Genomic DNA, 23,102 nt, shown 5'->3' with positions numbered 1-23,102 from the left:
CCAAGTAGGAGATGGACCAGCATGAATCCTTCCAAGAACTTGATAATGGTGTGGGCTGGATCATTATCTGGTGGAGTGATCTTTGAGGTCAGTACTGTGCATTGGACAGTTCCTCAGTGGGAAGTCCGAGGCTGATAATGGACTCCTCTGGGTGCACATCTGCTCTCCCTCGGTCCTTTGCCTGGAGGTGGCACTATGGTTTGATGACAAAAGAGGCGCCCCCCAAAGTGCATTTGACATTCACCTGTGCCTGTGCTCTCTGTGGGACTTTGGGTAAATCAGCTTAGCTTTCATTGCAACCAGGAGAGGGGGGCAGAGGGAATTCTTAAATTGTCTTTCACTTCAAGCAGTCTAGGGTATCTCATTCTAAGGTCTGGTCCTCAGTTTCCTTGTGGCCACTGAGGGAGATGGATTAGGGGAACCGTCTCTGGGATTCTAGGATCTCCCCACCCCAAATTGCCAGTTTTTCCAGGTTCACTGAGTCCCTCTGCTGGCCTCCGGGTAGAAATGTGAGAGCACAGTCAGCCAGAGAGGCTCTGTACTGCCCTCTTCAGGGCTTGTAGACTCCAGGGTCAGGCATCCTATCCACTATTGGGTTTTGAGGTATATCATTAGCAGGAAGCTGAAGTACTTAGGCAGTACTAGGGGGGGCAGTGGGGGAGGGGGCAGGGCACTCCCTCCAGCCATCCAACCAGAGCTTCCCAAACCCCAATCTCCCTCTGTTCTTCCCTTACCAATTTTTTCTTCACTAGTGATTTCCTTAGCAGGGGAATGGGGGGCCCAAAATCTAGAGGACAGGAAGGGGTTCCTAAAGAGGATTTGAAGAAGGGAGGAGAAAAATCTCCCAAGGAGACCTTGGGCCTTTGTTTCCCCAACTGTACAATATATTAAAAAATCAAGCACAGTGCAAGCAGCAGAAGCCTTTCCATGGAGGGGGGAGGAGAAGGGGGGGGGGGGGGAATGGAAGATTCAGTAAAATAGAGCCACCAAGTGGTCGGAGCCCTCTTAGGATTTTAACCTCCCTGCCTCACCACCAGCAGGAGAAGCATCTCACACACACACACACACACTCCCTGCCAAACCTGGGTCTAATAAGGAACTCTTGTCTCATACAGATACTCACTGATACAAAAACACATTCAAAGGGAGAGGGCCCAGGGTATCACAGGGTCTGGGGCTGTAGCCCCACAAGTACCTGGAAAAGCTGGCCCTGGGAGGGGCAAAGGCCAGGAGATGCCCAAGGGTTTAGAGGAGGAGAAGGAGATAAAAATTTGACTTCTTGATCTGACCTCTTCCCCAACCCTCATCCTCATCCTCATCCTCATCCTCATCATCATCATTATACACACACACACACACACACACACACACACACTCCCGTCAACCCCTAGGACTTAGAAAATTTTGAGGGTACCCTGATGTAGTGGAAAGAATCCCGGGTTTGGAATCAGGGGCCTTGGATTCTAATCCCGACTCTGACCCTGATTTTAGAAATATGTCCCTTTCCCCTAATTCTAAGTTTCCCCAGCTGTAAAAACCGGCGACTCAGACTAGCTGAGCCTTAATTAGGGTGCCTTCTAGCTGGGGATTCTCCGATCCTGGGATCCAATCCCTTCCACATTTCTCGCCGCCGGGGTGGGGGTGGGGGGAGTGGCGGAGCCAGCTAGCCCTCACCCACCCTGCAGCTAAGGATACCTAGGCCAAGGGGGGAGGGGGGACGGGAGGGACTCGGTGAGCCTCTCCTCTCCCCCCACCCTCCCGGTGGCTTTGCAGCCGCGCCCCCCTCCCCCGCCCAGCCCCCTCCCTCCGCGTCCCTCCTGCTCCCTCCTTTCCTCCCTCCCGCTCTCCACTAGAGCCCTCGCTGGCTGGCTGAGTCTCGGCAGAGCGCGGACAGCTGGAGCTCGGCGAGCAGCGGCGGCGGCCGCGGCGATTGCGGGGTGGGAGGCTGCGACTGCAGCCCGAGCCCGAGGCGGAGCCGGAGCCGGAGCCGGAGCCCGAACGGGAGTCGCAGACAGGGCGGGAGCCGCAGCAGCAGCAGTAGCCGGAGCTCCGGACGCTCCCCGAGGGCCCCTCCCGGGGCGCTCCGTCGGGCCGCGGGGGCCGGCTCCGGGCCGGGCAGGATGCGTCCCCGCTGCCCGCTGGCGGCCGCCCCAGCCCGGTTCGGGATCGGGATCGGGATAGGCAAAGCGCGCGGCCTCGGGCGCGCCCAGCGGGAGCCGGAGCAGGAGCAGCGGCCAGCGCCCGAGCAGGAGCCCGAGCGGGGGCGACGTCGGCGGCTGCAGAAGCAGGGACGGCCCCGCAGGGCTCGCTGAAGCCCGAACCGCCGCCACCGCCGCCGCGGGGCCCGGTGCCCTGCGTCCGTTCTGAGCCCGAGCCCCCGGAGCCCGAACCCGAGCCCCCCAGAGCCTTCGGAGCCGGAGCCCGAGGAGTCCCCGGAGCCCGAGCCGGAGCGCCGGGGCGCGGCTGAAGCGGCCGCCCGGCCTGGGCGCACCAGACCCGCGGGCCACCCCGGGGCACGGCCCCGCGCCGGCTCCGCTTCGTGCTGGCCGCAGGCGGCCCCGCTGAGGCTGGACTCGCGGGAAGAGGCGGCGGCGGAGAAGAAGGAGGAGGAGGAGGAGGAGGAGGAGGAGGCGAAGGAGGAGGAGGAGGGCTGGGGCTGGGGGGAGACATGCGATTGGTGACCGAGGCTGGCGGACGGACGGCGAGCAAGAGATGCAGGTGAGCGGTGGCCGGCCACGGGTTCCAGCCCAGCCCCGGGATGGAGGACGGGCGGGCGCCGAGACAGAGAGAGAGAGAGCTAGCGAGAGGAAAGGAGGAGAGAGCGGGGAGCTCCTGAGGGGCCGGCCCTCCTGGAGGGCAGCCCGCAAGCGAGACAGTCTCCGCCCGGGGGGGAACGGGCGCTCCCCTCCTTCCCACCGCGGACCTTTGCCAAGGCCCGAAGCTGCCGTTCCCCTCACCCCCTCACCAGCCCCACCAAATACCCCAAGCTAGGTTGGCAGCGCCCCCCTCCTGGTCCCCCAGAGCTTGCTCGGCAAAGCTGGGCAGAACAGGGCTGCGCCCCCAACGCCTTCCCCTTCTTCCTCTTCTCCCCACAAGGTGGACTCCACTCCTAGCCCTGCTCAGGAGGGGCTCGCCTGCCTCAGCTCCCTCTCGGGCCCGCTGTTGAGAGTTTGGAGCCGGGGGCACGGGAGAAGGGGAGGGCACATTCCCCGCAAACTGAGGAGGGGACGGTACCTTGGCATAGGATGATGGAGGCACCGGCCCCATGTCTTAGAGGCTGCTTTTGCTAAATGGGGTGGGGATTGGCAGTGCCGCCAAGCGAAAGACCTCTCAGCTGGGGGTACAGGCGGGGAGCTGGGGAGCTGAGAGGAGCGAAAGGCCCTCGAGCTCTCCTTGGAATATTCAGTTCTGTCCTGCCCTCCTTTCCCTTCAATTCTCTCCCTCCCACACCCTCCAAAAATAATGGGGAAAAAATCGCAGCGAGAGACTGGGAGCTCCAGGAGCCGAACCGCTCTCTCTCCCTGTGCACCTTTCCCTTCCCAACCCCAGCCCTCGCCTCTGAGACTGGGATTCTCCGCTGCGCCGCTGAATGCCGGATCACCCGAATTTCTAGTCGCGAGCCTACCTTCAGCCTACTCCCCTTTAAGGTACCTCCCTCCCCCAGAGAGCCTCCTCTTGTCTGCTCTGAAGTTGTTTCCCATCCCTCCCCCCCATCATTAAGCCAACCTCTGCCTCCTTCCCTTCCTGCAGCCCTAGCTTCGGCCCTCACTGTGCCCCTCTGCGAGCTGGGGATTTTTGAGGGCCGGCCTGAGGCACAGAGCTTCCCAGGGGGGATCGGGACACTTCCTTCCTCTCCACAAAGGTTTCCAGGGCCAGCAGCCGCCGTTCCTCCCACCCACCCATTCCCGAGCCAAAGCTCCCTTCCCTTCCCGGGTTCCTCTGCCTATCAGTTAGCCTGTACTGAGAGCCAGTGGCGTGTACTAGACACACAACCAAAAACGGAATTAAAAGAGTCCTCTGCCTTAATGTCCCTCTCTCCGTAGCCTAAAGGGCTGCCTCCTCCTCAGACAGCATCCTCTTGGGAAGAGAAGCCTGCCCTGCCCAGGTAGCTACCCCCTGGCCCCTTGCAAGCTCCTGCTTTCTGGACTTCATTCACCCCCCTGCCTGCTCCAATCTAGAAGTTTGGGAAAGATGTCTGAGAATTAAGGGCGAGGTGAGGAAGGGAGGAAAGAGGGAAAGAAGAAATGAGACAGGGAAGGGGGAAAGTCTGGGTGAAGGCAGAGGCTGGGAAGAAAAGAATGAAGAGAGGACTCCTGGGAGCTACCCCAGCCCCTGTTAGAGAAAGAGGAATTGTTCTCCCTGGAGCTTTTGTCCTTCTAGTAATGACTTCTCCTTGTCCCAACATCTGTCTGCCCCAGTTTCCGTGCTGGAGGCAAAAGAAGTGGGGGTGAGAGCTACCTAGCATAATATCTTCTTCCCCTATCCCCTTGGAAGCTGCTGTTCCCCCATTTTCCTGGTTCATTTCCTCCTTCCCCCCATACATATCTTGTGTGAGCTGGGCACTGGGATTACCCCCTTCTTCCATCATTCTACACCCTCACAGCATGATTGATTCTGGGGCCATTCAGGACTGAGTGACCACGGGCTCCCTAAATCCCAGCTACAACCGTGGGGAAAGTTAGGGGGATAGGAGCAGGAAATCCCAGTCAGGATCAGGGGGAAGAAGCTGGCTTTCCCACTCAGGGCGGTCCCAAGCCTAGTCTCTGGGGGCTTTCAGGCTGCGGGATTCTTCTCATTGTTCTCCCCAGTCCCTCAGTCCACCGCTGGGGGAGGGAGGGAGCCTTCTCTGCCATGACCAGGAGGTGCCTCTCCCTTGCCAGTGCCTCTTTCCCCATCCAGTCCTTTTAATCTAGTCGGTCCCCTCTCTTAGAGACAGAAAAAGATTTGGGGTGCTTCAGGTTTCCTCAGTTCCCCTTTCTCATCTTCCAGAAACCAGAATGAGACCATGAGGGACTGAGATTAAACCTCCTGACCCTACATGGGTGGTAGGAAAGGAAACAGGGGTTCCCTGGGGCTGGCCACAGCCGCGAGCTCCCTGCCACTGGGAGACTGCAAATGTCATCTCCAGCAAGCTCCTTGTTCTGGGCACACACCCACACTCAGCAGCTACCTAATGTTCCCCAGTCCTCAGGCCCCATCCAGAGCAACGAATTCTGCCTGTAGTTCCTCAGGGCCCTTAGTCTCCCCCTTTTCATCTTGGCTGCCCCTCTGCCCGCCCCGACCTCTGTGTCTTCCCTACATTTCCTAGGACTCCTGCATTAGCCTTTCACTAAAAGGAATGGAGAGATCAGAGTAGTTCTGTCTACCTGGTCCTTGAAGGGACCTCCTCTAGGCCCGGAGTGCAATGGGGACAGTGGGGAAGCTTCACTCCCCCAGATTCCTCAGGGGCGGGACTGGGGTGGGTAAGGCAGACCTTCCCTGGCCGGCTTTGTCCTTGCTGCCTGGTGAAAGGGGTGGATGTATTATGTACTTGTTTGTTTGTTTGGGGCGGGGGCAAGGAGCTGGATGAAGTCAAGCATTCAGAGATGTGTGAATGTGCTCCTGACATACCTATTAAGGATGCTTGGGCAGGAGTCAGCCCTGACCCTTCCCCTGCCAATACTGGGAGAGGCTGGCCCCGGCTCCCTCCTGGGCAGGTCCTTCCCCTATGAGCCAGGGCAGGAAATGGGGGGCTCTCCTAAGGGAGCAACAATAAGGGCACGAGGCAGTGAGGGAGATTGTTCGGTCCTTGCCTGGGGAAGAAGGAAAGGCTTAGAATGGCCTGCTGCTCCTCCTCAGAGAGGCAGGGTTTAGGGGGCTGAGGGGACACATCCCACCCCCTCCAACAACCTGCGCACACACACACACACACACACACACACACACACACACACAGAGAGTCTCTCTCTCTCTCTCTCTCTCTCTCTCTCTCTCTCTCTCTCTCTCTGGCCTGATCTTCGGACCTTTTTTTAAAGGACATGTTTAGAGAAGGGGATGGTCTTCCAGGGGAGGGAGCACCACCGGCTCAGTGAGAACGACAACTGAATAAATCTGGAGTCTAAACTAGTATTTGGCACCTCCTGCCCCCGGCCAGGGAGAGCCTATCTCTGTCCCCCTTCTTAAGGACGGGGGTGAAGGGAAAATATTCCAGACAGCAAAGGACAGGCTCCCTCCCGCCAGCCCTAACGCCTCCTTTCTTCTCTGACACTAGGTGTCATCCCCAAATACAGCTCTTCTGGAAAGGGCACTCGCTCTACCTGCATGCGGGAGAGATCCCACAAACCCTTCTTCCCAAGCAGCCCCTCTCTAGCCAGCCCCTAGCACCTGTGAGCGTGGCAGCTGCGTCTAATCTACTACTGCCCTCTAGGGGCCTGCCTGGGAAGTTAAGGCTTATAGGCAGGAAAACAAGTCAGTGGGATGGCCTCCTTTTCCAGCAAAGAAATGGGTTGTGGGATGGTTTGCGTGCCGTTTCTAATGGAGGGATTAAATGGAGGAACTGGCCTTGGGGGCCCGTACATTTTCAGCAGGTAATGGAGGAAGAGGGAGGATTCGCTTTGTTTCCATTGGATAAATAAGGCAGTGGAATGACATGAATGTCTTCAGCAGAGAAAATAGGAAGTGGGATGGTGATCTCTGATGTTTCTATTGCAGAAATGAGGTAGTGAGATGGTCTGTGTATTTTCAGCAGAGACTTGTGGGAGTGAAAAGATCAGCATTTTCAGGAGGGAAATAATAGCAAATAATGATAATATTCATATTTATATAGTGTTTTAAAGTTTTCAGAGTGCTTTCTCCACAACCATTTTTAAAAGTATCCTTGTGCCCATTTTAGAGCTAAGGAAACTGAGATGCAAACGTATGTGGGAGTGATTTGCCTCTCACACAAATAAAAAGTTTTGGATGCAAGATTCTTTTCATGGCTCCGCAAGCTTCCATTGCAGACATCTAGTGATAGGATGGTTTGTAGTCTTTCCCTTGGCAGGATGAGGGAGTGGGAGGGTCCACTCATATTTTTACCAGTCTAAGATGGTGAGTATCATGTCCTTTAGAAAGAAAAGGCCTCTCCCAAAGCAAGCAGAAAAAAAGGGGAGGGAGATGGCCTCAGTCCCCTTCCTCTGTCCACCCAAGAGAAGTAAAATGACAGTTTATGCAGCTGAATGGTCCTGGAAAAGTCATACTATCTCTTTCAATAGCAGTGTCGTCCTCTATAAAACAAGGCCTCTTTCCCCACTGGAAACTTGGGTTCCATCCCTGGAACCTCCCTGACTCTAATTAACTGAGTCTGTGCTGTCCAAGTGTCTCCCCCACCTCTTCTGCTCTTCTTTGCATTTTGTCTTTCCTATTTAGAGGGTAAGCTTCTTGAGGGCAGGAATTGTCTCATTCACTTGACTCTGAGGCCCCCAAATGAGCTCAGTTCTTAACACACAGCAAGTCTTTAATAAATGCTTAGTCTCCATCCCACTTCTGAGATAACCTATACTCTCTCTTGCCAACAAAATCAAGTCTTCCCTCCTGGGCCTTGCATTAGAAATCTGGCTCTCTACACCTTACCCTACTTTCCCTTTCTCTCCACACAGGCTCTCTCCCTCTCACCTCTTTCTCAAATTAGAATATTCTCACACCCGTTCCCTATCCTACCCCCATATATACGGGCACAGTGACACGTTTAGTCATATAATCCCTCTGACCTGAAATGTCCTCTCTCCTCCTCCCTCCCTATCCTCTGCCCCAACCAAACGCTTTTGTTCTTCAAAGTCCAGCTCAAATTCCATCTCCTCCAGGAAGTCTTCTCCGACTAGTCCAGCTCATAAGGAACTTCCCATTTGCTCTGACTTCCTTAATATTGGAAGCGGGTGCCATGACCTCCAAGGCTATTAAGTTAACAGGTGTTTGTTTTTTTTTTTTTTTTTTCAGATTAATTCGTGTTGGAAATTGCTTCCACATATTTAAGCCCCAGAGAGTTCCCTGGAGGAAATGGGGGAGTAAAATGATCGTTCCAAGGTCATGTAGCTATTTTGTCAGGACTTGAGCCCAAGCTTCTTGAATCGAAGTGTTCTCCCACTTTCTATGGGCTACTTTGTCTCTTTGTGATTACTGTTAAATATTGTCTGCAGCTGAACGTTCACTGTTCCCTGTAATTGGTGCCTCCTACCCCCAGACTCTACACTCCAAAGAAAGAACATATAAGGTTTTTTCTTTCTGCCTCCCCAAAAGCCTCCATCCTAAAACACAGGATGCTCAATGACTATTCCCTACTTACTGATATAATAACATGAATTCAAGCGTTTCTAGGAATTCTAGCTTGTAGGGAGCTCAGAGACCTTCTCATTCCAGTCTCCATCATTTTGTATAGAATGGCAACTCCTTGAGGGCAGGGACTGTCATATTTTTTTCATTTGTACCCCTACTGCTTAGCATATGAGCCAGCATGTAGCAGAATATATGATATAATGTGCTTTATACTTAGTAGTAAGCCTTAAGTAAAGCTCATTGATTGAATGATTAACAAAAGGAAATGGATACCCAGAGAAATTAAAAGAATCTGTCCAAGATCACAAAGATAGTAAGAGGCAAAAGAGCTATTCCAATCCAGCTCCCCTCACCCCAAAGCTAATCCTTTAAAAAATAACAAACCTCATTCAAGCTATTTAGAATTTAACTGTATGAAAGTAAGGAAGAATAGATTCAGCGCATTTAGGGTTAGGGTTAGGGTTAGGGTTAGCATGCGTCTACAGAATACAATGATGTCTCATCAGTGGGCTCACCCATAGTGGCTGTCTCTCTATAGCTCTCTTTCATAGGACAAAAGCCCTTTATTAGCCCTCCTTGTCCCTTCTTATGATCCTCATCAGAGCCCATGGGGAGAATGACAAAGCTTGTCCTAAGCTACCAATAAAATGTGTGATACTCATTAAATACTATAATTCAAGTCAAAACATCAACTAGGCATTTTGTTGTTCAGTTTCCAGTCATGTCCAACTATTTCTGACTCCTCTGGGAGTTTTCTTGGCAAAGATCTCGGAGTAGTTTGCCATTTCTTTCTCCAATTCATGTTACAGATGAGGAAACTGAGGTACACAGGTTAAGTGACTTGCCCCGAGTCACACAGATAGCAGATGTCTGAGGCCAGATTTGAACTGGGCAAGATGAGTCTGCCTGACTCCAAGTCCAGTGCTCTATGCACTATGGTGTTCCTTAGCTGCTATTGATTTCAATTCCACAAGACTATTGAACCGGATCATTGCATATATGGCAGCTCACTTGGACTCCAATGATGGATAAGGAATCCTCAGACTCACCAACAATTCTCTGCAGTCAACTAGTTGCAGGGGTCAAGTGCAGGTACAGACAGAGGGTCACTGACAATATATAGGAGAAAGAACCAAAGAAAGTTAATAAAGAAAATCCTCTTTCACTGCATGATTAAGTCTAAGGAGAAAGGATTATTCAATTGCATTGTTTAGAAGGGAATTTGGAGGGCGTGGGAGAGTATCCCATGATCCCATGAGAGGAAGGAACAATTGGGAAATGACTCCATTTGATGAGCTCTTATCAGTTTGAGGAAAGAGGCTGAATCTCCATGGAGTTGGAAGTTAGAATACTTCAATCCCAGTCCTAGCCCAGACCTCTAAGCAAGTTTGGGAAGTATTCCTGACCCATCCCCGGCCTGCCTTCTGAATGGGTCAGCAGCAGATCTCCAACCCCTGCCCTCCCAGTAGCAGATTCAGATTCTCCCCCTTCTTTGTTTACCCCTGCCACCACCAAGGTGACTTTTCATAGGATCAAAGGCTTTGAAACTAGCAGAGAGCTTCGAGCTTGCCAAGTCCAACACCCTCTTTATGGATGAAAAAACTGAGGTCCGAGAAGTGACTTGCTGAGATCACAAACCAGGTCTGATGATTCCACATCCTGTGTTTCTTCATCTCTCCCATGCTGCCTTCCTAGGACTAGCACTAAAAATGTCTTTGTTCTATCTCAAAGTACAAAACTTTAAAAAAAATTAATTTCAGCTTAACAAGATGGAATTTATGTATAAGGAAACTGAGGTAAATAAGGTTAAATGACTTGGTCAGGATCACATAACTAGTAAGTGTGGGAGGCTTAATTTGAACTCAGGTCCTGACTCTGGGCCTGGCACTCTATCCATTGCAACATATAGCTTCCCCATTATATATCATAGGTACTGGAACTATACGGAACAAGAACTAAGAAAACAAGTAATCTCTGCTCTCAAGGAATTTTTGTTTTCCTAGAAAATAGAGAATGGGCTTATTATTATTATTTTAGTTACAAGTTAGTAGAGGTTTTGTTTTAAGTTTAAACTTATATTTTGTTTTTGCTGAGGTGATCGGGCTTAAGTGACTTGCCCAGGGTCACACAGCTAGGTAGTGTTAAGTGTCAGAGGCCGGATTTGAACTCAGGTCTTCCTGACTTCAGGGCTGGTGCTCTAACTACTGCACCACCTAACTGCCCCAAACATACTTTAAGATATAAAAGTGACCAGAAGTGTCTCATGGGAATCAGGAAAAGAAAAGGAGGGAATTCAGTTAGCCTTTTCCCCCATTTTCATCCTAGCCTCAATTCTATCTCCCAATCCCACCACACTGTTCCTCAGTAGTTAGGTTCCCATTAGTAAATCAAAAGTATGAGATGGAGGCACTATTTTAATTTTCTGGAAGCTTGCTGGACCATCAAGAGGAAAATTCTCCCAACTATTGCCTGGCACATAAAAGATAGTTAATAGGGCTAATGCCATTTTAATCCCCAAGGCCTGTAAGAAGTGTCTTTAGCCACCAGGGGGCCTTTATATTGTTGCTTTGCCCATCTTACTGACTTGGTGGATTGGGGTGAGTGGCTAAGAATGAGGAGAAATACTTTCATTGGGGCTCTTAATAAATTAATAAACCAATGTGGAATGGGAAGGTCAGAGAAGACTTCTTGGAAGATGTGCAACCTATGAAGTTGGGTAGGATTTGGGCATTTAGAAATCATAGCATCAAAGCCCCAGAGCCAGAAGAACCTTAAGGGTCATTTAATTTATCACAGCCAATAGTAAACAGCTAAGGTGCTATTTGAACCCAGGTCCTCTGATTCCAAAGTCAACAGAATTCCCATAGTACCACATGAAAAAGAAATTGGGTTTCATCCTGTGGATAGAATAGAGCTATTAAGTCATGCCTAAGAATTGAGAATGGCCTCTGTACAATAAGAACTTATAGCTACTTCAGCAGGAGAGGAGACCCCAGGATCAGAAAAAAAAAAACTAGAATGATTAGAAAAGATCAAAATATAGAACTAGATTTTGATTGACTCAGAATTTAGTAGGAAGAGATCTTCAGAGGTCACCAAGTTCCATGGCAGCTTCTTCTATTAACACTCTAAGTGGCCTTCTAGCAGCTATATAAAGACCTCCAGTGATGGGCAACTCAGGACCTTCTAGAAGTGGAATATTCTATTGCTGGACTGCCCTAATTATAAAAATGTTTTTCCTTAAATGGAAATGATTTTTGTCTCCTTTTTCCTTCCATCCATTGCTCCCATTTTTCCCCTCAAAGTCCAAATAAAACAAGGCTAATCTCTTGTCCCCAAGACAATCCTTCAAATATTTGAAGACAGTTTTCATGTCCCCTATAAATCTTCTCTAGCCTAAATATGCCTGATTCACTCAACTAATCCTTGTATGGCATGATTTCTAGTGCCCTCATCACTTTGGCTGCTGTCCTCTGGACGCTTTTCAGTTTATAAATGTTTTTCCTAAAATGGAATATCTAGAACCAAGCATGATCTTCTGGCTAGGGTCATACAACAGTACTGTCAACTTCCTAATTCTATATATTATATTCTCCTTATGCAACCAGAGATCACTTTTGCTCTTTTGGCCATGATACTATGCTTTTGCTGGATTCAGTTTTAATCCACCACAACTTCTAGTCCTTTTTTTTACATGAACTGCTGTCTTGTTAAAATTCTTCCATACTTTCCTTGGATGGTTGATTTCTTGAGCCCAACTGCAAATCTTTGCATTTATCTCCACTTCGTTTTGCCATATTAACTTCAGTTCACTGTTTTTTTGCCTCCTGAGATCTCTTCCAATCCAATGAGATCTCTGAGATCTTCTCCAATCCAATGAGCCAACTATCTCTGTTTGTTTTATGTTACACAAATTTCAGAGACATATTGTTTGTGTCTAGCCATTGCTAGAGATACCGAAGATGATAGAACCAAGGAGAGATCCTTGGAGCATTTTACCACATAATTCTCTCCAGGTTAATACCCTTCAGTTAATCATTTCAGGCTCATACATTTAGTGCTGAACTTTACCTTAAAGATCACTTAATTCAAATCCCCCTTTTTTACATATGAAGAAACTGAGACTTAGAACAGTTAAATGTTCACAGAAGTATTAAATTCCAGAGGCAAATTCAGAACTCAACTTCTCTGACACCCCCCCCCCAATCCTGTTCTCTTCCACTTCACTGAATATTCATCCACTTTCAAATCCACCAAATTACATTATCATTTAGTCCACAACTCTCCTTCTTACTCAGGATCCCTGAGTGGTTATATGAAATATGTTGCTTTAGCATATTCTTTCTATTGAATTCCCCAGATCTCCAGAGAAGTTGAGTAAAGGCAAGATATGTTCCTTCCCTAGGCTGATTACCTCCAGTTTTCCCTGTATGTAGCTTGTTTGTAAACACAGTTTGCATGTTGGTTTTCCATTAAACTGAGCTCTTTGAGAGAAGAGACTGTCTTTTGCCTTTCTTTGTATCCCCAGTACTTAGCACAGTGCCTAATATATAATAAGTGCTTAATGTTGATGGGCTGAATAGTTATAGTTGTGTTTGAAATTAAACTTAAAGTAGTGATGAGTCTCTATTTGGAGGATGAAAAAAGAGGGTCAAGAAGAGATTATAGTATTACATATTATATAATATACTATATGTTATACAAGAATTGAATAATATAGTAATTATATAGAAATATAACAATTATGTAATATACATATTATTTGAAATATATAACATTAATCATAGGAACAAAGATTTAGGACTGGAAGGCTCCTTGGAGATCTTTGAGTCTCATTTTGTGGATGAGGCTCAGAGACAGAAACTAACTTGCCCAAGGTCACACAGCTAGCAAGTATCTCAGGCAGGATTTAGATTCAGGTCTTCCTTACTCCAGCACACAGTCCACTAAAGTACTTAACTTCCTCATCATCATAATACATATGTACCTTATGTGTGTATAGTTTAAAATTTTATACATTTTAAAACACTTTTGGTTTTCTTATATGGCTGCATTCATACTTTCCAAGAAGAAGCTAGGTATTTTAGCCATCGGTGGTAAAAGAGACAAGAAAGCGAGCCACTCTCCAAGTCTTCAACCTAAGTCTTGTAGCTCCCAGAAATTATTCTTTATACCATGATATCCTCATTTGCCCTCATATTACTTCTATAATGTCTAGGACATTGGTGTCTTCTCAGATTTTTTTTTAATTATTTCTTTATTCATTCGTTCAAATCATAGAAGAAATCATGGAATGTTAGAACTGATTCGTGGGATGTAAGGACTGAATCATGGAATGTTTGAGCTGATTCGTGGGATATTAGAGCTGAATCATGGAATGCTAGAACTGATTTGTGGGATGTTAGAGCTGAATCATGGAGTGTTAGAGCTGGATCATGAAATGTTCAAGCTGAATCATGGGATGTTAGAGCTGAATCATGGGATGTTAGAGCTGAATCATGGAGTATTAGAGCTAAATCATAAAATGTTCAAGTTAAATCATGAGATTTTAGAGCTGAATCATAGGATATTCAAACTGAATCGTGGAATGTTAGAGCTGAATCAAGGAGTGTTAGAGCTGAATGATGGGATGTTAGAAATCATGGAATTCATTGAGTCTTGAGATTATTAAGTGATCTGTGAATTTTTAAAATGTATTTTGATAATGGTAATTCAATTTCTTTCATAGTTTCATGTTTCTTATGATACTCATTTTTGATCATTCTGAAGAGACTGTTAGCTTCCCCCAAAGGGGTCCATGGCACCAAAAATTTAGAGCCCTTGACCCAATCCAAACCAATCATGTTCCAGATTTTAAAAATGGCACCCCAGGGGTGTTAAGTGCTTTATCCAATACCAGAGAGTTCAGTTTCTCTGACTAAAAAGCTAGAGCTCTTTCCACTACTCATTCATCCCTCCAATACCCAGTAATGATGGTAGTCATCCTGATCTCTATCTAATTATGGGGACTACATGTAGTGGTAAACAGAGGGCCAACTTTGAAGTTAGGAATTCCTAGATTCAAGTTCTGTCTCTAACTGTATGACCCTAAACAAGTCACTTAACTTTGTAGTACCTAAAAAATTCTCTTAACACTACCCAGTACTAGCTACCAATCTGTATTGATGAAGGGAGTTTCCACCCATGTGGTTAAATCACGTTGTTCACCAAAAATTGCATTAATTTTTCTTTTGTCTCCAAATATAAACCACATGGCTTCATTTAAACCTGGCAGAATCACTGTGAGATAGGTTCTGTCAATATTACTCCCATTTTATAAACATGTAAACTGAGGCTCAGAGACAATAGGTCTTGTTCAGATCTACTGTATTATTGGAATATAGGCTGTCTCCAAATATAGCTCATGCTTCTAAAATTAGATCTCTATGAAAGGAAACAAATTGAGCTATACACTGAAAAGCAACCCTGATTGTAGCCCTAATTTGGGAGTGAAAATGAGACTTTTATCAAAACTCTGTGGAATTACGTGTAGGACACTGTGCTAAGTAGGCATTGTTGGGGCATCGTGTGGCAGTGTGACAAAAAAGTCTAAAATATGGACTTCCTCTACATGGCTCTCACTATCTAGTCACTGAAGGGAGAGCACCCCCTGTGAAAAGTTAGTTAACAATGTAAGAGAGGTCACAGAAGAGAGTATACAGATATATGAAAGATCCAGAATCATAAGAAGGGACTCTATCTATGGAGAGATCAGTGTGGGCTGAAACAATCCAGAAGTCTTCCTGGAGAAGGGGGCTCTTGAAGCTGCATTTTAAGAGGTGGGATTTGGGGCAAAGAAAAGAAAGATGGAGAGGGAGCTAGTTTAATATAAATCTTACCAAAGCTCTGGCCAAGGAGACCTAGGTGCAAAGGCTAGCTTTAGTCTAGATGACACTGGACATCTCGCCAAGCCTCAGTTCTCCCCAGATGTCTTGGAGCTGTAGCAATAACCGGAGATGGAGAAAGCTCCTGGCCATAGCCCTGAAGTATCTGTGTATGCTGTCTCTAAGCCTTCACTGCCTCCTCTGAAAAATAGGGAGTGAGGGAGAAGCAGGAATCTCCAAGAACTTTTGATGTTCTTATCTCCTGACCCAAGATCCCAAGACAGAATCGCAGTGTGGGAGGGAGAGGCAATACTAAGGGATGGATCGAGCTCTACTCCTGAATCTGCACTGCCAACATACGGGAGATAAAGTCGAGGCTCCTCTTCTTGTCACCAAATCCCCTTACTCTCCTTCTATTTCTCTGTTCTCTATTCATTCAAACCAAAATTAATTCCAGCACTTACTAGTTATGTGACCTTTTGGCAAGGTGATTGATCTTTCCTAAGCCTCAGTTTCCTTATATGTCAAATGAAGGTATAGGATTCAGTGATCTCTAAAATCCAAATTAAATCTAGGTTACTTGATAATCTCTAAAGTATATTCCAATTCTAGCCATCCAAGACTTCTCAAAATTTTCAGATTCCATAAATCTTGCATAGATAATTTACTCAAAACAGATGGGAGAAAGGAAATATCCATTTGGAAAGTTGGAATTCATTCCCAGTTGTTATAGTCTTGTTATCACACACACACACACACACACACACACACACACACTTCCATTGACAGTCAAATTCTAGGTTCCACACTTCAAGGACCTGTTTTACCATTTTGAACTTTTCTCTCCATCTCTCTATTTCTGTCTGTCTGTGCCTCTCTCCCTCTTCCCACTCCATTCTCTCCTCTCTTCCCTCCCTTCTCCTGTTTTGTCTATCTCTCTCTGTTGATCTCTGTCTCTGTCTCTGTCTGCCTGTCTCTGAATCTTTGTTTCTGTCTCTCTTTCTCCCTTCTTTTCTCTTCCTCTATCTGTCTCTAGCTCTGGGCCTGTGTGGCTCTCTGTCTATCTCTGCCTCTCTGCCTCTCTTTCTCCCTCCTTCTTTCCTCTCCCTCTGTCTCTCTGACTCTGGCTCTGTTAGTCAATCAGTCTGTATGTCTCTAGCTCTGGCCCTCTCTGGTTCTCTCTGTCTCTGTCGATCAGTCTTTCTGTCTCTGACTCTCTGAATATCTCTCTCTTCTTCCTTCTTTCCTCTCCATCTCTCTATTTCTCTGGCTCTGGCCCTCACGTGTCTGTCTCTGACTCTCTCTTTTTTTCTCTGTCTCTCTTTCTCCCTCCCTCTTTCCTCTCCCTCTGACTCTAGGACTGGCTCTGGCTCTCTGGCCCTCTCTGGCCATCTCTCTCCCCTCTCTCAATGAAGTCTTCTTTGATGTCTTCCCTGCACTCTTGATAAAGATGCAGCACAGAGAGATGAGGTGCTAAAAGCCGGCATTGGCCAGAATTGCAATCCCAAGACATGCCTTCTGTCCCAGCCAAGGCTGCGGTTGCTTTGGCTGTTTTTCTACTCCAGGGCCGGCGGCCCCAGTCCCCGAAGCAGGTTATTGACTTTAGCTCCTCACTGGTGTAATAATTATGCCTATTTTATATGACACCAAAATTGATTACCACCAGGGTTACATTACCAGAGCATTGTTCACTGCCTCCAACCTCTTATTACATGTTATTAGGGTGTGGGGTTTTTTTCCCCTTCTATTTTTTCCTCTTTCAGGGAATTAATCTCTTCGCTGCCTCCTCTGCTTCCTTCAGCAGTGAACCTGATCAGCTGGCTTTGGGAGGGGGGAGGGGGAGGGGATAAAAGGGTTCTCTGCTTGGCCCAAGAATTACAATCTGGAGGAGGAGAGATTTATTCTGTGGCTGGATCAGAAGCTGGAATTTAACAGAATCATTGATTCGTAGATTCTCAGCTCGAAGGAGCTTTAGGGATCATCTTGTTCAATCCCCTCATTTTACAGATGGGGCACAGAGGTATAGACAAAGAAGGGGCATACCTAAGGTCACTCAGCTTGGATTCAGAACCTAGTGCCCTTTCCACGCCACTATTCCGATCCTAGAATCTAAGTGTTGGCGCAGGAAGGGCATCACCCTGATCCCCAGACTGAGAAGTCTGAGGAGGAAAGGAGGGTCCTCAACGGAGTCCCTTAGGAGTCTGGCCTGGAAAATGGCGGCCAGAGAGGGAGGGCAGACCAGGTTCTTTCAGAGTCCGTCTGAGTCAGTTCTCACCCACTATGGGGCTTCCTTCTGCAGGAAGAGGACTTTCCCTGAGACGTGAGGTCATCATCCTCTGCTGGAGCACCGCAGGAGGCTCCCTCCTTTGCAAGGCAGCCTGTTCCAGCACTGGATAGAGCTAATCCAGAGATAATAGGCCAGAACTGCCATTTATGTTGCTTTTAAGGTCATATGTGTTAATTCATTTGATTCTCACAACAATCCTAGGAAGTAGATACTGTTACTATCACCCCCATTTTATGGATGCAGAAGTGAAAACTCAGAAAGGTGAAGTGATTCACCCAGGCATATAGCTTTTGTGTCAGGGGCATGATCCAAGTGCTTCTTCCTGGGTCCGAGTCCAGTGGGACACCTCGCTGCCTGCAGTACTATTAGTCATGTTATAATCTCCATTTTACAGATATGGAAACTGAGGCACAGAGATGATAAATGATTTGTTTATAGTCATTAGCTAGAAAATATCAGAGGTGAAATTTGAATTCTCAGTTACCAAAATAAACTATTAGTGCTCCTGGATAAATCCACTCAGTGGGAAATTTTTCTCTTAAATTTACTGCTTTGCAGCTTCCCTCTACACTCCTATTCCTGCCCTTGAGGGGCATGCAGGAGGTACCATGGTGGGGGGGATCAGTGGACTCAGATTCAGATTCTGACTTAGTGGCGCCTTGATGACCTTGAAAAAAGTTATGTAACCTCTGGCCTCCTTTGACACTTCATAGACTCTGAGTACCCCAGTAATTTTTCAGGAAGGAAACAGGCACTTATAAAGCACCTACTATGTGTCTTTTTCAGGAAGGAAACAGTCACTTATAAAGCACCTACTATGTGTCAGGCACTGTCCTAGGATTTTTGTTATGATTGCTGCTCAGTTGTTTTAATCATGTCCAACTCTTCATTCAGAGTTTCCTTGACAGAGCTACTGGAGTGGTCTGCCATTTCTTTCTCCAGTTCATTTCACAGATAAGGAAACTGAGACAAATATGGTGAAGTGACTTCTGCAGAAGTGGCTTCTGCAGAATAAACAGACTTTTCCACCGGCCCTCCTACGGCATGGTCTCCAAGCCTCCAACCCGGTTGTGCTCCCTTGTGCTGCTCTCCAGCTTGTCGAGTCCCTTCTTGGCACTCCGGGCCTCCAAACAAGCTGTGGCAAAGTGAAGGTATAATGAGCCCAGTCGGGCCCTCCTGCTAAACACTGTTCCGGGTTTACCAGGTTGGAGAAATGGGCCACAGAGTTCTGTTGGCAGGGATTAATTATTTAACAGCAGTAAGTGGTTTTAGTAGTCAGTGCCTAGGAAAGTGCAAAGTGTTTATTTTATTTATAGGATGGCGTGTACCTAGATATAAATAAAAATGCAGGGCTCCTTTTTTGTTAAGGTTTCTCCCCACCCCTATCCCTCTTTTAGTAGATAGAGAATTGGATCTATAGGTTTGGGTGGGTGTGGAAGACTGGCTTATGACCTTGGACAAGTTATTTCTCAGTTTCCAACTCTGTAAAATGAAACAGTTGGACTTGATCTCAAAGGTCCCTAACAAGGTCTACATCGCATGTTCCGATCATCCTAGAAATCTCTGGTCCTCCCCAATCCATGAGACTTATAGTGACATGGAAGTGTTTACCACCTTTCCCAAGGTCCACTGACCCCTAAGAGGATGGAGAGAAGATGGAGGAGGAGAAGCTGGAGGCACTTTTCTCTGAAGGGGTCAGACTAGTTGGAGGTTCTGGAGGTTTAGGGAGCTCCTCAGGCTGAGATCAGAGATGATATTGGAGCTCGCTAAAAGCTCTGGTCTCCAAGGACGTTGCGCTACCAGCCCACGGTGATCCATTGCCTGACTGGCATCCCGCCATCCTCCAGACTGACAGGCTAGTGTCGGGGAAGGAGCCAAGTTCAAATAAGTTCCGTGCAGCACTCAAGTAGCCTTAGTAAGGGACTCTGGGGAAGGTGAGAGTTTCTTTGTCTAACCTAATTACCGCTCGGTCTCTTAACTGTCCTCCTCTGACTCTGTCCCCTTGCCCTTCCCCATGCCAGTCACCCTCCTCTGCACACACTCCAGCCTTACATCTGTACAACGGGTGGCTACCCCAAGGCCATGATTCCATGGGCACTACTACACTGCGTCTTTGAAACTGATGTTTTGTTGGCTCTGTGACATCATTTGAGACAGGGTAGAAGGAAATCCATCATCACATCACACAAGATACCTTGAGGGTCATGTCCTTCCCCAAGGGTTTCCCCCAACACGTTCCTGCATCTTCCTTTGGCTTCCCGACTCTACTCAGGGTGCCGGTGGAGGACATGGGCTGTCCATTTATTATCCTTGCTCTCCCCACATGACTTAGCTCCTTCCTTTCCTGGTCACACATCTCTTTGATTATATCATTAGTTTTGTTTGATTATATTGTATTTTTTATTTCCACCTACTTCATCATAGGTATTCTGAAGCCTGTTTCTACTCTCTATACGTTTCTCCATTGTCCTTCAAGTGATTTGATCACTCAAAAGCTACTCAAATCTGCTCTATGTGATTTTGGGCAAATCTCTTTCCTTCTGTGCATCTTATTTTCCTCATCTGTAAAGTGGGTTGAAGTGGATAAGCTCTTAAGTTTTTACCAGTTCTGAATGCTTTGAATTTGCTTTCTTCCCCATCATGCTTCCTCCTCAGCTGTAATCCTTTCTGCCCCCAGCACAGACTTTTCTACTGCTTCCAAACTTTTCCCATCCTTTTCTTCATCCTCTTCTACCTCATAGATGTCACTTACTCCAAACTATCCTCTTCTAGAAGTTTGTCCTAATTACCCTCAGGCCCACTAGACCAGCCTGTGATTGTACTCGTATGTATAGTCTCCCATAAATACCTCTCGTTTTCTCCAAATGTTACAGTTGGTTTCTGTGTGTTGCATGAGAGAGAATCTTGGCTTCCCACCAGAGTTGGAGGCTCTTTGAGGACAGGGCCCTGATCTTTTCCTTCTCCCATCTCCCTCATGACCAAGTATAGGAGCAGGGTAGGTACAGAGAGAGCAACCATCAGTCAGATTTCTTGCTGAATGTTGATCAGTGAGAAGAACATCTAGATGAGGAATGATATGGAAAAGAAAGAGGAAGAAGGGAGGCCTCTGGGAATGGGGGAACAGTCATCAGAAAGTAATGAGAAATAGGGGCAGGGCTGACTCTGGAGGGGCTACCCATGGATCTGCGGGTCAATAGAAACCACACGATCTGTTCCATAGTTGAAAGCAGGGAATTTGTTTCCCATCTCTCTGGAGGAGATAACTTAGACATGCTTTCTGTTCCATGACTGTAACCCAAACTTTCTGGCCTTTAAACAAAAATAAACCTGTTAATTCATTGGGATAAAGGTGAGGAGACTTTAATCTTCAAGATTTGCTTGGGAAAGTGAAAAGTTAAGTGAGTTGCCCAATGTCATACTGCCAGTGTGAGCCAGAGAAGACACTTGAGCTTAGGTCTCTCTCATTTGAGAGCTGACTTCCATGGGTTCAGGTTTTGCCAGGAAAGCTCCCTGATCCCTGATTCCCCACTGCCAGTTCAAAGTAGTTTCTCCCTTCCTTCTATCTTCCTGGCACATTCTTCATATTTCTTTTCGATTCATTGATTGTTAGAGTGTCAATCCCATTTCTCAGATGGAAAACTGAAGTTCACAGGGATTGAGAAACTCAGCTATGGTCATGTTGATAGAAGAACTGAGATAGTGCCCATGTTTCCTGCCACATTGGCTCATGGGAATTTGAGTTGGAAGGTCCCTAGATTATCTCAAACAGGGCCCTCAACCTTTTGAGCATCATGGCCTCCTTGTTCAGTTTGGTGAAGCCAGTGGACACCTTTCTCATGCTTTTAAAGGCATAAAATGAAACATAGATGGATCTTGTTTCCTTTCCAGTTCACAGGCCCCCTGAAATCTAGCCACACCTTGAGTTAAGGCCCTCTTTTCTAGAGCAAGGCCTTTGTTGTACAGACGAGGAAAATAATACTCAGAGGGAACAAATACTGTGGCCAGTCACCCCCTGGGCTCATGGGAGAGCTTGCGGGTAATCCCAGGTCACCTCCGTCTCAACTCCTTAAGATTTAGAGGCTGAAAGGCTTTGGGTATAAAGCTTAGTTAACTTTTCATTTAATCTACCAGGAAACTAGAGGGCTGGATAAACTAAGGGGCAGTTAATTTGACCAGAGTGATAGTTAATTAGTGAAGAAATCAGGATTTCCTGAATTCTAATCTAGAGCCTTTCTAACCAAGAACACACTCTTCCCTTTCTTATGCATTTGTCCCACAATACCTCATGTTATCAATGTTAGACCAATATGTTAGATTGGCTCCAAATTCCTACCTTGCTCCCAAGGTGCCTAGTATAGGGCCCGGCACATAGCAAGAACTGGGGAGCTTTTTTCTGAATGAATAAATGAAAGAACAATTGAGTAGATTCAAGGAGGTTCTGCAGGGATAAGAGAGAGGGAAGGAGATAGAAAGGACTGGGGGTGTCCAGGCAGGCCTTCCTGTCTGTCTGTCTCTCTCTCTCTCTCTCTCTCTGTCTCTCTCTCTCTCTTTCTTTTCTCTCTCTCTCTCTCTCTCTCTCTCTCTCTCTCTCTCTCTTTCACTTTCTTTCTCTCTGACCTGCCCTCTCTGCCTTAACTATATTTAGAATGGTTTAAACACTAAGATGTTTAGACAATTAAAATTCATAATTTATCCCACAAATGGCATAGGGGTGATGGTTGGACTGGGTCAGGTTGCCAGCTCATAATGTATAAAGCACAGCTGGGCAAGGAAGGGACTAATGTATGTGAAGAGGAGGTCTGCCCCAAGTCTCCTCCCTATTCCTAGCCTGCTTGTGTCCCCGGGGCCAAACTGACTTGTGATTCCTAAGTATGCCCTCTTCCAACACACACACACACACACACACACACACACACACACCCCTAGAATGTTAAATGGGAAAAGTCTTTCACAACCACCTAGTGAGACTGGCTCACTTGACAGACGTGGAAACTGAGGCTGAGAAAGAAGAGATTTGTCCTGTCAATTAGTGGCAGATCCTAGGGCTAATGTCAGGCTGCCCTGGGCCAGGCTACCCTGGGCACCTCACTGTCTCTTGCCGGCTGGACTCACCAAAGCCTTATTCCATATTTAATCCAGGAGGGAGCCTCCTTCCCTGGGAGTGTCAGGTCCCCCTGACCCCGAGCCCCTCCACCAGCACCTCTCCCATGTTCCTTCCCCAGCTAACTTCACAGTTAGGAACAACCCGAGCTAGACGGGATCTCTGAGCTCAGCTATTCTCAGACCCATAGGATTGGGGAGAGAGGCTGTAGAAGGTGGGGGAGGGAGAGAGAGCTGGCTGGCTGCCTGTGGAGGAGAGCAGGCTGCTGTCAGCTTCACCTGAAGGGCCTCTCAGAACTGCAGAGTCAGCACTCCCTCCCCCATCCCGATCTGATAAGCAGGGCACCTCGGGGAGAGGAGCTGGAGCAGAGTCTCAGGGCGGGCGGGTGGAGCCTCCGGAGGAAAGCCATGGGCAGAGCTAGTTCAAAAGAAAGGGAGGGAAACTGAGGGAAAGGAGGGACAGAGAAAACAGCAGAGAGGGAAGGACAGAGAGCCAGCCTGATACATACTCGGGTAGAGAGATAGACACTGTGACAAAGACAGAGGCAGAGAGGAGAAAAGAA

The 23,102-nt window shown here is 47.4% G+C and overlaps 1 protein-coding gene across 5 annotated transcripts in view; it reads left to right on the top strand.

Moving 5' to 3' along the window:
* LINGO1 (leucine rich repeat and Ig domain containing 1) overlaps positions 1-23,102 on the top strand; it is a 493,542-nt gene that overhangs the window by 443,941 nt on the left and 26,499 nt on the right. The window contains exon 1 of one of the 5 annotated variants that reach the window (XM_031956816.1): positions 2,648-2,718. The exons of the other annotated variants lie outside the window; for them this stretch is intronic. Coding sequence (XP_031812676.1) covers positions 2,713-2,718 — 6 coding nt within the window. The 5' untranslated portion in view covers positions 2,648-2,712. Of the gene's footprint in view, positions 1-2,647; positions 2,719-23,102 lie in introns of those variants that run through there. 5 annotated transcript variants of the gene reach the window in all.

Source organism: Sarcophilus harrisii, chromosome 2 (genome assembly GCF_902635505.1).
Source record: "Sarcophilus harrisii chromosome 2, mSarHar1.11, whole genome shotgun sequence".
In the NCBI taxonomy this organism is placed as follows: Eukaryota; Metazoa; Chordata; class Mammalia; order Dasyuromorphia; family Dasyuridae; genus Sarcophilus; species Sarcophilus harrisii.
This window is presented reverse-complemented; position numbering and strand designations above follow the sequence as displayed.